The 13,704-nt window shown below is 36.7% G+C and overlaps 1 protein-coding gene across 2 annotated transcripts in view; it reads right to left on the reverse strand.

Annotated features, from left to right (window-relative positions):
* Nucleotides 1–13,704, reverse strand: part of LOC147879942 (MADS-box transcription factor 23-like) — a 46,806-nt gene that overhangs the window by 21,306 nt on the left and 11,796 nt on the right. For both annotated transcript variants that reach the window (XM_087371533.1, XM_087371534.1), the window contains exon 2: nucleotides 10,031–10,109. In XM_087371533.1, the coding sequence (XP_087227659.1) occupies nucleotides 10,031–10,109 (79 nt within the window). The remainder of the gene's footprint in view (nucleotides 1–10,030; nucleotides 10,110–13,704) is intronic.

Genomic DNA, 13,704 nt, shown 5'->3' on the forward strand with positions numbered 1-13,704 from the left:
CACGTCTAATCACTCATTACCATGCGCTCTAGTATTCTACTGAGTATGCAATCCGAGTGACTGGTAATTTACTACACTCATAGTAATCACTCAATAATCATGCATGCAAGCCAGATGATGGTGGTAACTAGTAGGTAAGTAATTGTGGGCCACTGCGGTGGTTGGTAATTGATGACCTACTTGGTGGAATCTTAGCCGCCACCATAGACATGGCTGGTATTCTAGACACACCACCTCTAATCACTCATTACCATGCAAGGTAGTACGATCGCCTTGAAGTAATCAAAATTCAGGCCAAATAACGCGGTGGCTCTAACCTTAATAGTTCCTTGTAGTCGGGCTACAAATGTAAGCCTCCGCTATTCCATTCCCTTCACTATTTTTTATTATATCCCTCTCGATCATTTCTTTCTCCCTTGCACTCAAACTACAAACTTAAGCCTCCACTATTCCATTTCCTTTACTGTTTCATCTTCTATCCCTCTTGACCATTTCTATCTCCCTTGCACTCTTTCTGCAACTTCTATCCCCTATCGTAATGGACCCTACACAACCCAGTGAGAAATCCTCAAATAATCTTTCCTCCCCCTTTGCAACATAGTGCGAGAGGCTCTCTCCTCTTAATCTCGGGGGGTTCACCTTATAAAATTTTAGTGTAGCACGTGCATTCAAAAGGAGGGGTATTTTAATTCAACTTTTTGAAAAAATCTAATAGGATTCTAATAATAGGAGGGGTTTTTTAATTCAATTTTAGAAAAAAAACACTTAGTCCATAAGTAAAGATGTGTGTTTTTATTGAGGGATAATTTTTAGTTGAGGGTTTCCTATTAGTGCAACCCTTGAGCTCCTGTCGTGACATCTAGGAGCTTCTCACTCGCTCTTCAAAGCCCAATTTGGATTCTCTTAGCAACTTCACCAAGTTGGTACAGGAGGTGAACGTGGAGGGATAAATAGTTTGTCAAGGTCAAAAGATTACCTTCACTGAAAGCATGATTGAAAATGCACTAGGCATTCATGCATGCAATTTTCAAGCACACTTCTTTCAGAAGCAGTGAAAGAGACAGGATATTCTAGATGTATACCCCAATGCTTAGATTAGTAAAGATGGTGGCATCAAGCTTTCTAGGTTGCCAATAAACCTCCAAGATATGTTGAAGAAGACAATGCACTTCTTTCTTAATACGAGAGGAGCTGTGAGGTTTTGGCAGGTTCCAACAGAAGTAGAGCAACTGAAAGGAATGATGTATCTTTCTCAAGGGAGATCTCTGAGAGCATGACAACCAACCTGAAAAATTGCATGGATGGCAAATCCCAATTGTCATCTGAGTTTGCTAGAGTTGCAATGCACCTGATGACACCTAAGGAGATGTCTCAGAAGGTGACTCTTCTACAAGAAAAATCCACTGATGCAGCAAAGGCACCACAACTTGAGAAAATTCTCACGGAGGGTGCAGAAGCCAAGGTAGAGGAGGCAGAAGCAAGGGTATTTCAGGCATCAAAATAAGCTGAGGCTGTTGCAAACATGGTCGACATGGAAAGACATAGAAGAGAAGAAGTAGACAAGCACATCAAGGAGCTCTGAAATAGGCTTTAAAAAGCTAGAAGCGATGGAGACATCACGGCCAAGGAGCTAGCAATGATGCAAAAGGAGCTTGAAGATAAGAGAGACAAAAAGGAGCATCTTTATAAACGGCTCTCCAACATGCAGAATGCATTAAACATTGAAAAAGACCAAATGATGGAGGAGACAATGGAGAAACTAGAGCAGTGATGCAAGATCTACAAGAGAGATTTAAGGCTAGGAAAGATCGAATAGAGAAGACAATGAGATAGCTCTCTAGGCCAAGAAGGATGCAGAGAGCACCCACGGTGGAGCAACTTGCAGTAGCCACAGTGGGGGTTGCTTTTTTGAAACACTGTTGGAAGTTCAAAGAGTAAGCTACAAGACCTTGCAACAAGATTAAGATAGGGTTGTGCACGAGCTTGTAGTAGCTTTCGAAAGTTTTGAAAAGTAGTCCGTGATCATGATAGATTTTCAAACTAGAGTGAGAGTCTTGGAAATGGCCCATGTTGATGTTTTTGAGCACTTTAAGTAGCTTCAAGAGATGCTAAGGGAATCAGATGAAGATGTTGCACGGACTGAGCAAAGAGCAGAGGAGATAAAGGAGAAAATCTGCAGCCTTAGGATGAGGGAGGAAGGAATCACGAAGCAAATTCATCATGTAAGGAGCAAGACTGTGGTATTGACAGCTGCAATAGTTAAATCAGATACCTATCATGCTATGCAGCAGGGCTCAAAATGCATGGTCTACCATACCCCCATCATAGATGACTGCATGATCCGATGGCCTGTGTGCTACCACCCTATGCATGTTTTTTGCTTTGGGGGATTTATGCATGCAATCTTGGTATATAGAGAATGCCATTTGCCATTGCCCAAGTCACTAAAAGATCAAATGTGCCTTCTTGCTACAACTATCTACGACATGAAAGTAGATGATGTAGCTCAATTTGCCATTTGGGTAAAAATTACAAAAGACAAGGAACTCAAATTGAAGAAGGCCAACTGATTGTGAGAAAAAGGAGCAACGAAAGGGGCAAGGAGGGCTGAGCCTGCAATCAAGGAGCTCAAAAAGATGACCTCCTCAAAGCAATGTGCAACCAGCCCCTTGAAGGAAAGAAGTCTTTGAGATGTAATCTATAGGAAAGGAGTCTTTGAGATATGATCTTTATAATCTATCAAATTATTAATTTTCTCCAGAGTTTAGTTAGGCAATGCATCTATTTTTATAGGATAACACTAGCACGATGGTTCGCTTCTATTATTACGTTAATACATGATTGCTTAGGTACAACCAATTGCTACATTTAAAAATTAACTGTCACCAACATTGTGGTTAGTCATCCGCATGGTGGTTGGTTGCCCACAAGGAATATAACTACCACCAGTATGGTGGTTCGCTTTAAGATAGTAGAGTTTGGAATTTTCTTGAGCCGTGAAATGTCGAACATTGTATTTTTGAAAAAGTACAAATCTTATAGGTATTTCTTAGACTTGTGGACTTTCTCAAACTGAACAATAGTATACTGAGCTCCCTTTTTGCACTACTAAAACAAGACAAAATACAGTACTATGCTGGTTTAGGACACAGTCACAATTTTAAATATCGGGCTCAGTCGTAATTTTAGGACATGTTTAGAATAGCCAACCACCGGACTGATTTAGAAAACATTTAGGACAGTCACAATTTCAACTACTAGACTGGTGTAGGATAGTTACAATTTTAACCACCGGGCTAGTTTAGCCTGATGGTCTCAACATATTAGACAATAACAAGTATATTGCTTTTCATTTCTAAAATTTACAATTAGAAAATAACATTTCACAATTAGAAAATAATAATATATTGCTTTTCATTTCTAAATTTCACAATTTTAATCTATAACTGATGTTTGTCTTGAACAAGCAATGGACTGGTTTAGGATAATCATATTAATTCCAAGCCATCCCGTATAGAAATAAAGTGGTATATGACCCGAATAGTAGATAATTAGATTTAACTAATTTAAGTACTAAGAAACATAATAATTTCTTCCATTAGACCATCAGCAACAACTAATGTCTGTTCAACTACGCTGGTTTAGGATAATAATATAACTGGTGATTGAGCTAAAGAAGCCACGGTTGCATGATGTTCCAACCATCGGGTTGGTCTAGTAAAACAACAATATATTACTTTTTTGATACAAAATATATTGCTATATATTGCTGTTAAGTTCTTCTCCATCACTCCATTGTGTTGGTCAACAACTAATGTCTATTCAACCATGCTGGTTCAAGACAATCATATAACTAGTGATTGAGCTGAACCAACCACAGTTGCAGGATGTTCCAACCACCGGGCTAGTTTAGTAAAATAAGAATATATTGCTTTTCTTTTGCAAAATATGTTGCTGTTAATTTTTGCTTAACCACACCACCGGGCTAGTCAATAACTAATGTCTATTTAACCATGTTAGTTCAGGACAATCACATAACTGGTATTTGAGCTGAACCAGCCTATGAGTGCATGATGTTCCAACCACTGGACTACTTTAGGACAATCACATTTAGTCCAAGCCTGGTTTTACGAAATGAAACAAGTAAACTATCCCAAAGGTCAATCATAAACAATGACCAAACTAGTTTAGGCACCAGTAACCTACGTTGTATTAATCATGTGTATGATGTGCTCCTCAAAACCTTTCATTCCATCCGCTTCTTATTCGGAGAAACTCTTGTTTTTTCGTGCCAAAATGTCATCACTATAGTAATGACTTCCACAACATTTGTCTAATAGTTGGCGTGCATATGTTGATAGTCATTGAGAGTGGATTTAGTTCATCCCCTAGGTTCATCATCGAGTACCCACTTTGATACCATCTTGATTTTATAGATTAAACACAATAGAAAGAGAAAATGACCTTAGAGAAAGGACAACAAAAGATACATAGCTAGGCAAATCAATTGTAGCAACCAATTTGGAATGCATCTATATCTATTATCTCATGGTGTCAAATCTCGATCTCAATTAATCACACTAATGTTGATCAAGGCTCCATTTCAGATCTTTTGGAATACAAATCATGATGATAAATGTCATGACCCAAAATTCAAACTATATTTTTATTTATCAATGATGGAGAGTCATTACATCCAAAATTAGAGAAATCCATCCAACCAAGATGCCAAACAAATCAATAAGAGAAATTTATCTAACATTGATTTCCATCATTGGAATATACAAATTGAGTATCAATATGTGATGTAATCTATTCAATATAATCAAACCATTCATTGTAAATTACCACATCCAAATAGATCTAAGCGTGTGTTTGTTAATGTGTTAGTGAGCATCTCAAAGAGAAGACAAATTGATAGTTGGATGGTTAGTCAAAACTTTACAATTGCTCATAATTAATGGAGGAGTGTTATGGGATTGAGGTGGAAATCCAAACATATTTGCAAGTAAAGGTGGGAGGTCAAATTCCTTGGTGGATCATTGTATTAACACAGTTTTGATAATATTCAAATGGGAGACTTAGGAAGAGTACTTATATGAACATCATTATATTTTAGTATGAGCTACACACACATGGCAATGAGAGCTACAGTCTACTAAGGCAATCAAAAGCAACCTCAAATGACATGACAATGAAAGGGACCATCCATCAATATATGTGATCCACAACCAAACACAACTCTACATGTGGAACTAACCCATAACAATATTTGCCATTAGTTGATCTCCTTGTGTATAGGGCATGTGCAACTCCCAACATGCCTCCTCGCATGCATGATTGTCTACTATGTCTAGGATCAGACTATAGCTAGGTGTAGATACCTTGTTTGAAGAGCTATAGATAGTTGATAAGCACACATGGCAATGGGAGCTTAAAGACTACCATCACATGTATCTACCAAGCTACCTTAAAAAGGCCCAAAGTAAATGAAAATAAAAGGGATTGTAAAGAGGTTATGCCTTTTACTATTGGTAGCATACATAAATGTATATATAACCAAAAGAGAGTGTGAAGAGCAATGATGAAAATTTTCCTTAGATTTGAAAATTTAATGAGTTTTGAGGTTTTTTTCATTTTCTTCCTTCACTCCTCAATCTGATGATATGGCCTAGATTTGTGACAAGCTTGTAACGTCACATAGAACTTGTGCTTGATAGAATCTTTGCATAGTTATTGGTCTACACATAGTCATCCAAATAAGTGCAAGATGTTACATTCAACCACCTCCTCATCTACATCTTGCTCATCCCTCAATCTCTTTCTTATATCTCTAACAATATCAAATAAAATGTCCTACTTCCTTGCAATAAGAGCATACATTATGAGTGTCTTGGATTCTTGCATGAAGTATAGTTTCCCTCAAGGTCATGTTTTATTTCCTTGAATTCAAAACATCGTAATGAAGCATTAATGCATGCTAATTTTCTCTAGCTCCATTTATATGTTGCATTGCATCTTTTTGCAAAGTCGTGTTGATTTTTTGTGTCCTTGCATGAATTTATCATGGAGGGCTCAACTGGATTGGAAGAGCAACTACTAGAAGTAACATCTATTTTTGTTCTCGCTATATTTTCAAGCCTAACTTTGCAATAATGCAGGCCATGCTTCAAGGAGTTTAGTTATATATTTTTCTTCTTCCATGGTGAAATGATTGGTAGACTATTACTTGGAAAGTAACATTTGTATGGTTATAGGTGGATTGCAATTCAATCTACATCTCTCTAGACATCTTTTGCACTCAAATCAACTAGACTTGCAAGTCATTGCAATTACAAATCAATCTAGAATTGACAATTGTCTAACTGTCTTACATTAAGGCCTATATCACGTTCACTTGCTTTACTACATTGACTAGAATGTGGTAATGCCATCTCCTTCTTGATGGACCATGTGGATTAGTTTTTCCTATCAAGCCTTTTGAACCAAGGCATTCACTATGTATAACCCTCCTACATGTGCATTCAACAAAGGGGGCTTTAATTATCCTTAATGTATGTGTATTGTTGCTAACTCCACAAGAAAATAAAAATCCCTTTGTTGAGCTCACATGCTATCTTACATATTACGTAGATTGTATTGAACTCCTCAGGCTATTTTATCTTTTAGAAATGCTAATAGGTTGATGACACCATTGAGAGCTATGGGTAATTAATGCATAAATTTTATAGTGAATCTACCACAAAAAATGTTCATCTTCATGCCATTTACTATGGACTATTGAAAAAGCATTCGATTTTCTCATGGAGGTCGCAAGTGACTCATTTCCTACATTGATACCATATCATGATTGGTAATATGCATTGGGTCTCAAAGATCTTTGTAAGCATCCAAGAACTCATAGGATGTCTATAAAAACTAAAAATTTTGCCTCCATTTGCTATAGTAATATGAAGGCCCTTCAAGATTATGTGACTAAAATGATTATTATTGATGATAATAAATAGGAAGGCTTCTATGGCCTCAATTTATTGAGCCATTTGATGTGAATTCAAAGTGCCCTAATAGAATCATGTGTTGAAAGCCATTTCATGGCAAATTGAATCCCGTCATGTGTCCATGTTGAATGGCTCTTTTTGTGCATTTGATGTGAATACAAAGTGCCCTAAGAGAATCACGTGTTGAAAGCCATTTCATGGCAAATTGAATCCCATTGTGTGTCCATGTTGAACGACTACTTTTTGTGCAAATCTTAATTTACTCAAAGGCATTCTTATAAAATCATTCATGCATGATTTTTCTAGTTGGAGCAATGAGTAAGATGGAAAACATTCAAGTGAAACTATAGTACTATTTTTGTCTATGTTGTGATGATAGAGAATAAGGACTTTTGAAGATTGAGTAACTTCACCATTTAGTTTCAAGACATAGCAAGGTCATTTCCTAAAATGCATTATAGCCTTCACAGTTAGTCTTATGGAAGTGGTCATGATATGTAGCTTATTTGTAGCTACTCACCAATTTGATTAGCCATGAATTTACTAGAAATTATCCAATCTTTCACTATTATAAATGGATTCTCATAGCTTTTCCATAGGTTTATACACTATTATAAATAAAGGATTTATTAAATTTCATTACTTTGAATAATGTGTCATTCACCATAACCTTTTGAAAATATTTAAGAGAAATAGGTAGATACATGGCGTCAAGGGTACTAAGGATAAATTCAACATTGTCATTGTTTGGTAAAGATATGGATAGGATGCATAATGCCCATATAGACACATTTACTATTGTTATAGGATTGCCTATTTAAATTTTCTCATTTTTTGAGTCCCACATTGGCGGACTCTTTGATGGATTCCCAATTCATTTCTTACTTTTTGGGATATCTTTAAAGTGGGCCTAGGTAAACTATCAATGATATATTATATAAAGATACCTCAAGGAAATGTTTTATATGGGCTTGATCTTGTTATTTCCTTAAAGAAAGGATGAGATTGAAGGTATGGAAATAAATCCCTCTCCATGTAAAATACTTGATAGAAGGAATCAAGGTGCTTGCACTAAGATTGATCAAACACTTCCAATCGAGCCTCATCACATATTGAAGATATGTTTAGCACAAACATCATGGCCAAAACATTTTGGTTTCTTTTCTCTATGCTATCATTGAGGTTTAACACTTTTTAAATGCTCATCTTTGAAGATAGAAATGTTAAGCATGCTTCTTAATAATGCTACATCCTAATGTGGGGTACATTTACGGTCTCTAATATTGGCATAACAGCATGCAAGTTGCAACACATGGCAAGTGACAAGCGACAAAGTGAATGGTTTAACCATTTGTAAGTATACAAAGAGAATAGGAAGAGGTACGATTATTTGATGGGAAAGAAACTCTCAGAGTTATAATTAGACAAAGGTTTGGTTAAGATTATTGGATCTCTTGAGTACTTCATCTAGTGAGAGCATGGGCTGATTTCTCAAACTATAGACCTTATATGACAAAACATTGAAAGACAAATAGACAAGAATGTAGTCATGACATAGGCTTGTATTTCTCTTAATGCCCATGTATGCCACTTGAACAATGGGATAGTTTTAAGCATGATAACATTGATCACACTCCAAATAGGTATGTGGATAACATAATTGGATTCCACATGCATTCTAGACACTACAACCTCAAATTTTAATTCAAGCTAATTATACTATATATATGGCTGCTCCTAGTAGACTAGTCCTTTATTATCTCTTTGATTTCTCCCATTATCAACTATATAGTTGGTCCCTTTACAAGAGGGACATAGATAGTTCATCTCAATATGAAAAATTTTCTTATTGGGTGAATCTACCTACAACTTGCCAAGAAACAAGGTCATCTACATACCATAGGTATTCAACAAGATGCTCATAACTTGGCTTCCAAATGGATTACCATTAAGAGATTCAATTTGTAATTTTAGCAATGAATATTAATATTAGTATAGCTACTAATCCTTAATCATGTTGTGGAAGAATATTTCTCAACACTTTTGAGTGTTTTATGTGCTATTTAAATTTCTTCATAAAGAATAACAAATGTACCCTTCCTATGAACCCAATTAGTTTTTAGAATTGAACATTTACATGCATAGTACTGTTTTATATAAAATATATAATCAATCATTTTTAAATTTTGTATGCTAAGAAGTATGCATCATATTTATTGAAATGTCAATGAATGATGGTGTTCAAAGTACAACCTATCCACATCCCTAATCAAGGATGGGGTTTATGTGAATCCCTCGAAGAATAAAATATAATGCATCATATGTAAGAAAGGACTTTGAAATGAATGGATACTATATAAGATGTAGTTCATTAACTCACTTAGAGGATACAAGAACATAGTTTGATATATCTTGGTCAAGTAATGCCTATCCAAATTTCAAACTAGGGCAAAGATTACATCAAAGTGTTCACATATAACTCTTAGAACACATTAAAATAACTAGAATATTTTTTAATGTTAAAAGCATTAAGATTTTGGCAAGATTTAAGCTAGTTTTTAACTAAGTCATGATGAAGTCGGACTCTCTACCTTCAATCACATCAATCATGATACTTGCACAATACAACAAGATTTAATGCTATTTCATACCTATGTAGAAGCAAACATGCATAACTTCAAACAAATCACAAGTCCTTGATTGCAAACTAAATTTGTAAATCTAATATGATCAAGATTGTAGGACATGCCAAGCATAAGATTGATTAGACAAATATGGATCTTCATACTAGACCTAAGGTTTCCTCTTCTTTTCTATTTGATAAGAATAAATTCTGATGTAAAATTAGAAGAAAACACCTCTCTATTAACAGATATAAACTTTCAAGCAACAAATGTAAAGATCAAAGGTCGTTTATGTCTTTTCTTATGAAACTTCAATTACAATAGATACTTTTACAACAGTTTATTAGATTGGTGTTATAGACAAAAATAAGATTCCATATTATTCAAAATAATTTGTATGATACATACCTCAGCATCTCTTGTTCCAACAAGGCTAGCTTGCATTCCACCAGAACATTTCCGATATCTTTCAAGAATCTTCCTCATGCTACAAACACAAAGTTTGGGGACAGCCTCAGTCATATAAAGAGAAATATCTCTCTCTCTCTCTCTCTCTCTCTCTCTCTCTCTCTCTCTCTAGTAGAGTTGTGATTTGTAAATCTAATACTGGGGACAGCCTCAGTAATATTTAATCCTATTCTATATATATATGTGCTAGATACAAACATTAAACTCTAGGGAAGCTCATCTTTCTTCATAATTTCGAGCAAGCTTCAAAATGCATTCACTCCTACTTAGAATCTTCTTTTTCTAATGCTAGTCATATACAAAGACGTAATGAATTCAAGAAGGAAACCACAAATTGTGGCAAGCGCATCTTCACTTTCAAGGGTATAGATAGCTAAGCTACACATGCCCTTTGATTGTATCCTAGATATACACTTGATATGAAACTAATTAAGCTTCAAGAAAATCCAAACCACAAATTGTGGCAACCTCATCTTCACTTTCAAGGGTATAGATAGCTAATCTACCCATGCCCTTTGATTGTATCCTAGATATACACTTGATATGAAACTAATTAATCTTTAAGAAAATCCAAGCATGAAATGATGGAGTTGAGTTATAATACAAAATTGAAAAATTTGGGAAAGATACATGAAAGTTAAATCATCGCCTTAAGATGGTTCTAAAATTTAATCATACCCTTAAGATGGTTCTAAAATCTACCTAAATGCACTTTTGATAGCCATCTTTGTGCAAAATCATCTTCCTACAACTGCACCTTCTAGTCAGATACCAATCACAGAGCTTAGACAAGGGAGACTCCTTTTGTATCACATTTTCAAACTTTTGGTTGCATTGCTTATATTCATGTTCCAAAAGAGACACGAAAAAAGCTAGATCTTCCTAGCAAAAAAGTCATATTCATTGGATTCTCTGAATTCTAAAGGTTATAAATTCTATGATCCCTAGACTTCTAAGAAGGTGATAATTAATCTGTAAGAAAACAATACAATGTCTGTGCTCAACAAATAACAGGATCTCGTACGCAAGAGAGAAAACAGATAATATGGAGAATCAAAATTTTCATTACTGTAGAATTGATACAATAGATGGCGCTACCTCCCAACCGTGCGCTCCTATGAAAGAAGCTTCGATGGCGAGCTGGAAATAGTAGAGGGCGGAGGCTGGATGTTGTGATACCTGGAAGCTCTTGTCCTCTTGCCCATACCTCTTGACCTTCAGGATTCATCAAGACTATCCCCCCGGCTCCTTGTTGGCATGAAGGCCTAAAAGCCCCATCAAAATACAAAACAAAAGCTGTTGGTGGTGTATTTCTTTCATCTTTAATGTTCTCCTTACATTTCTTTTCTTCTCCTAGATCCTCCCGCCCTGTGAGCAAATCTGCCATAGTGGACCTAGTGGTATTTTCAGTGACAAAAGAGAAAGAGAACTCTTGAAGCTCTGACAACCATTTTGCAAATCTCCCCCCAGGATTAGGCTTGCGAACTAGATATGCTAATACAGACTGAGAGGTAAGGAAGAAAAATGGTCGAGGTAATAAATAGGAGCGAAACTTTCTAACGGAAAACACCAAAGAGAGAGCTTGCTGCTCCATTTCTTCATACCTTGTTTCCACATCTATAAGCTGTCGGCTGGCATAATAGATGGGTTGCATTCTACCTGCCTCTCCTTTTTGTAGCAATACAGCACCAAATGAATGCAAAGATACACTTGGATTTACATAAAAGTCTTGAGACCAATCAGGGGGCTTCAATATTAGGCCCTTACTCATGGCCTCCTTAAGTTGCTAGAAAGACTCTTGTTGCTCCACACCCCATTGGAAAGAAACTCCTTTTCTTGTCAACAAGTTCATGGGACGCACTATCTCTATGAAATCATCACAAAAGCATTGATAGTACTTGCTCTTTCCTAGAATTCTGCGAACACCAGTGACATTCTCAAGACTTGGCAATGCCATGATTGCTTGAACCTTGTCAGGATCCATTTGCAGGCCTTCTTGAGACACAATATGCCCTAACAAGACTACTTTTATTTGATCCAAATGACACTTCCTAGGATTTAGACACCCTTTTGCTTCATCAATCCTAGCTAAGGCCATCTTTAACTTCTCCATGTGATTTATGCGCCGAGCTAAGGAATCAGGGTTGCTATAGCCAGTGATAAAATGGGATTCACGGGCTTGCTCTTATATAGCCACCAGTCATAGTCGGTTGGGCTCAATCGGATGACCAACCCAGTCCGCCCAAAAACGGTCGACTGGGAGTCGGTCTCGAAATAGGCCACCGACCACACAATAGAACCGGTGCTCAAAATAGAGCAACTGACCTACGTTCTCTGTTCGGCCCATACCCATCCGGGATCATCTGGGACTCCAAACAGGCCCCGCAACCCAAGAGTGCGCCCCGAGAAATGCTCCATCTACCCTCAATGCGGTCAGTCATGGGATGCCTTCCTACACTTGCATGTAGCCTAGTTCGTAGTGTGCCAACTCCGTCCAGCCATCAGGCCACACATGGCTCCCATCTAGTATCCAAACCAAGACCTACTGGATAACCAAGCTACTCAAATGCCTTCTCCTCATATGGGGGGCTTACAAGTAGAGTTAGCTGGTTCCCACGTAGTTACATAATAGTGGAGCATTGATATCTAACATAATCGTGATGCCATATTCAATGAGCAGTTAATGGAAGGGACATGATCTATCGAGGATGCAAAGGACACTGAGTCCTTACTTTTTGCCTTTCCTTTTCTATTTGGTAATGATTTTACTTCTGATGTCATTACTACTCATTCATCTGATGGCATCACTGCTTCTCCATCTACAATGCAATGTGTTGACAATCTTGATTTGCATCCTGCACATACACATGCCTCTGATGATAGTGTTGATATTTATGTTGATCTGCCCATTGATTTTGAACATGATTCTACTCATGATTGTGTTGATGACTTTGAAATCATTGATCATGCAATGGTTGCTCATGAAGACCCTACTACTTATACAGAAGCTATCTCTTCTGTACAAAAGAGTCAATGGCAAGAGGCAATGGAAGCTGAATATGATTCTTTGATCTCTAAAGTACATGGGTTCTTACTAAACTACCTCTTAGTCACACTCCTATCAAATGTAAGTGGGTTTATAAAACCAAAACCAAAGTTGATGGTTCTTTTTACAAGTTTAAAGCTCATTTGGTTGCAAAAGAATACTCACAAATTGCAGGAGTTAATTATCATGATACTTTTTCACCCGTTGTTTGTAGCACAAGTATTCGGGTACTCTTGGCTTTTGCTACTCAATTTGATTTGGAGATTCATCAAATGGATGTGAAAACCCTTTTTCTTAATGGAGATCTTAAAGAGGAGATTTATATGAAGCAACTAGAAGGGTTCATCCTTCCCAGTCAGGACCATCTTGTTTGTTGCCTTCATTATGCTCTTTATGGTCTAAAACAAGATTCCCGTTCTTGGTACATGAAAATTGATCAGTTTCTAACATCTCAAGGTTTCAACTCTTGTTTCTCTGACCCCAACTTATATGCCAAACATGACGGTGCTCTTTTTGTCATTCTTACTCTTTATGTGGATGACACCATACTTGTTTCCAACAATCTTGA

The sequence above is a fragment of the Dipteris shenzhenensis genome, chromosome 33, assembly GCF_047967505.1.
Source record: "Dipteris shenzhenensis isolate YYH24624 ecotype China chromosome 33, Dip_SZ_1.0, whole genome shotgun sequence".
Taxonomy (NCBI): Eukaryota; Viridiplantae; Streptophyta; class Polypodiopsida; order Gleicheniales; family Dipteridaceae; genus Dipteris; species Dipteris shenzhenensis.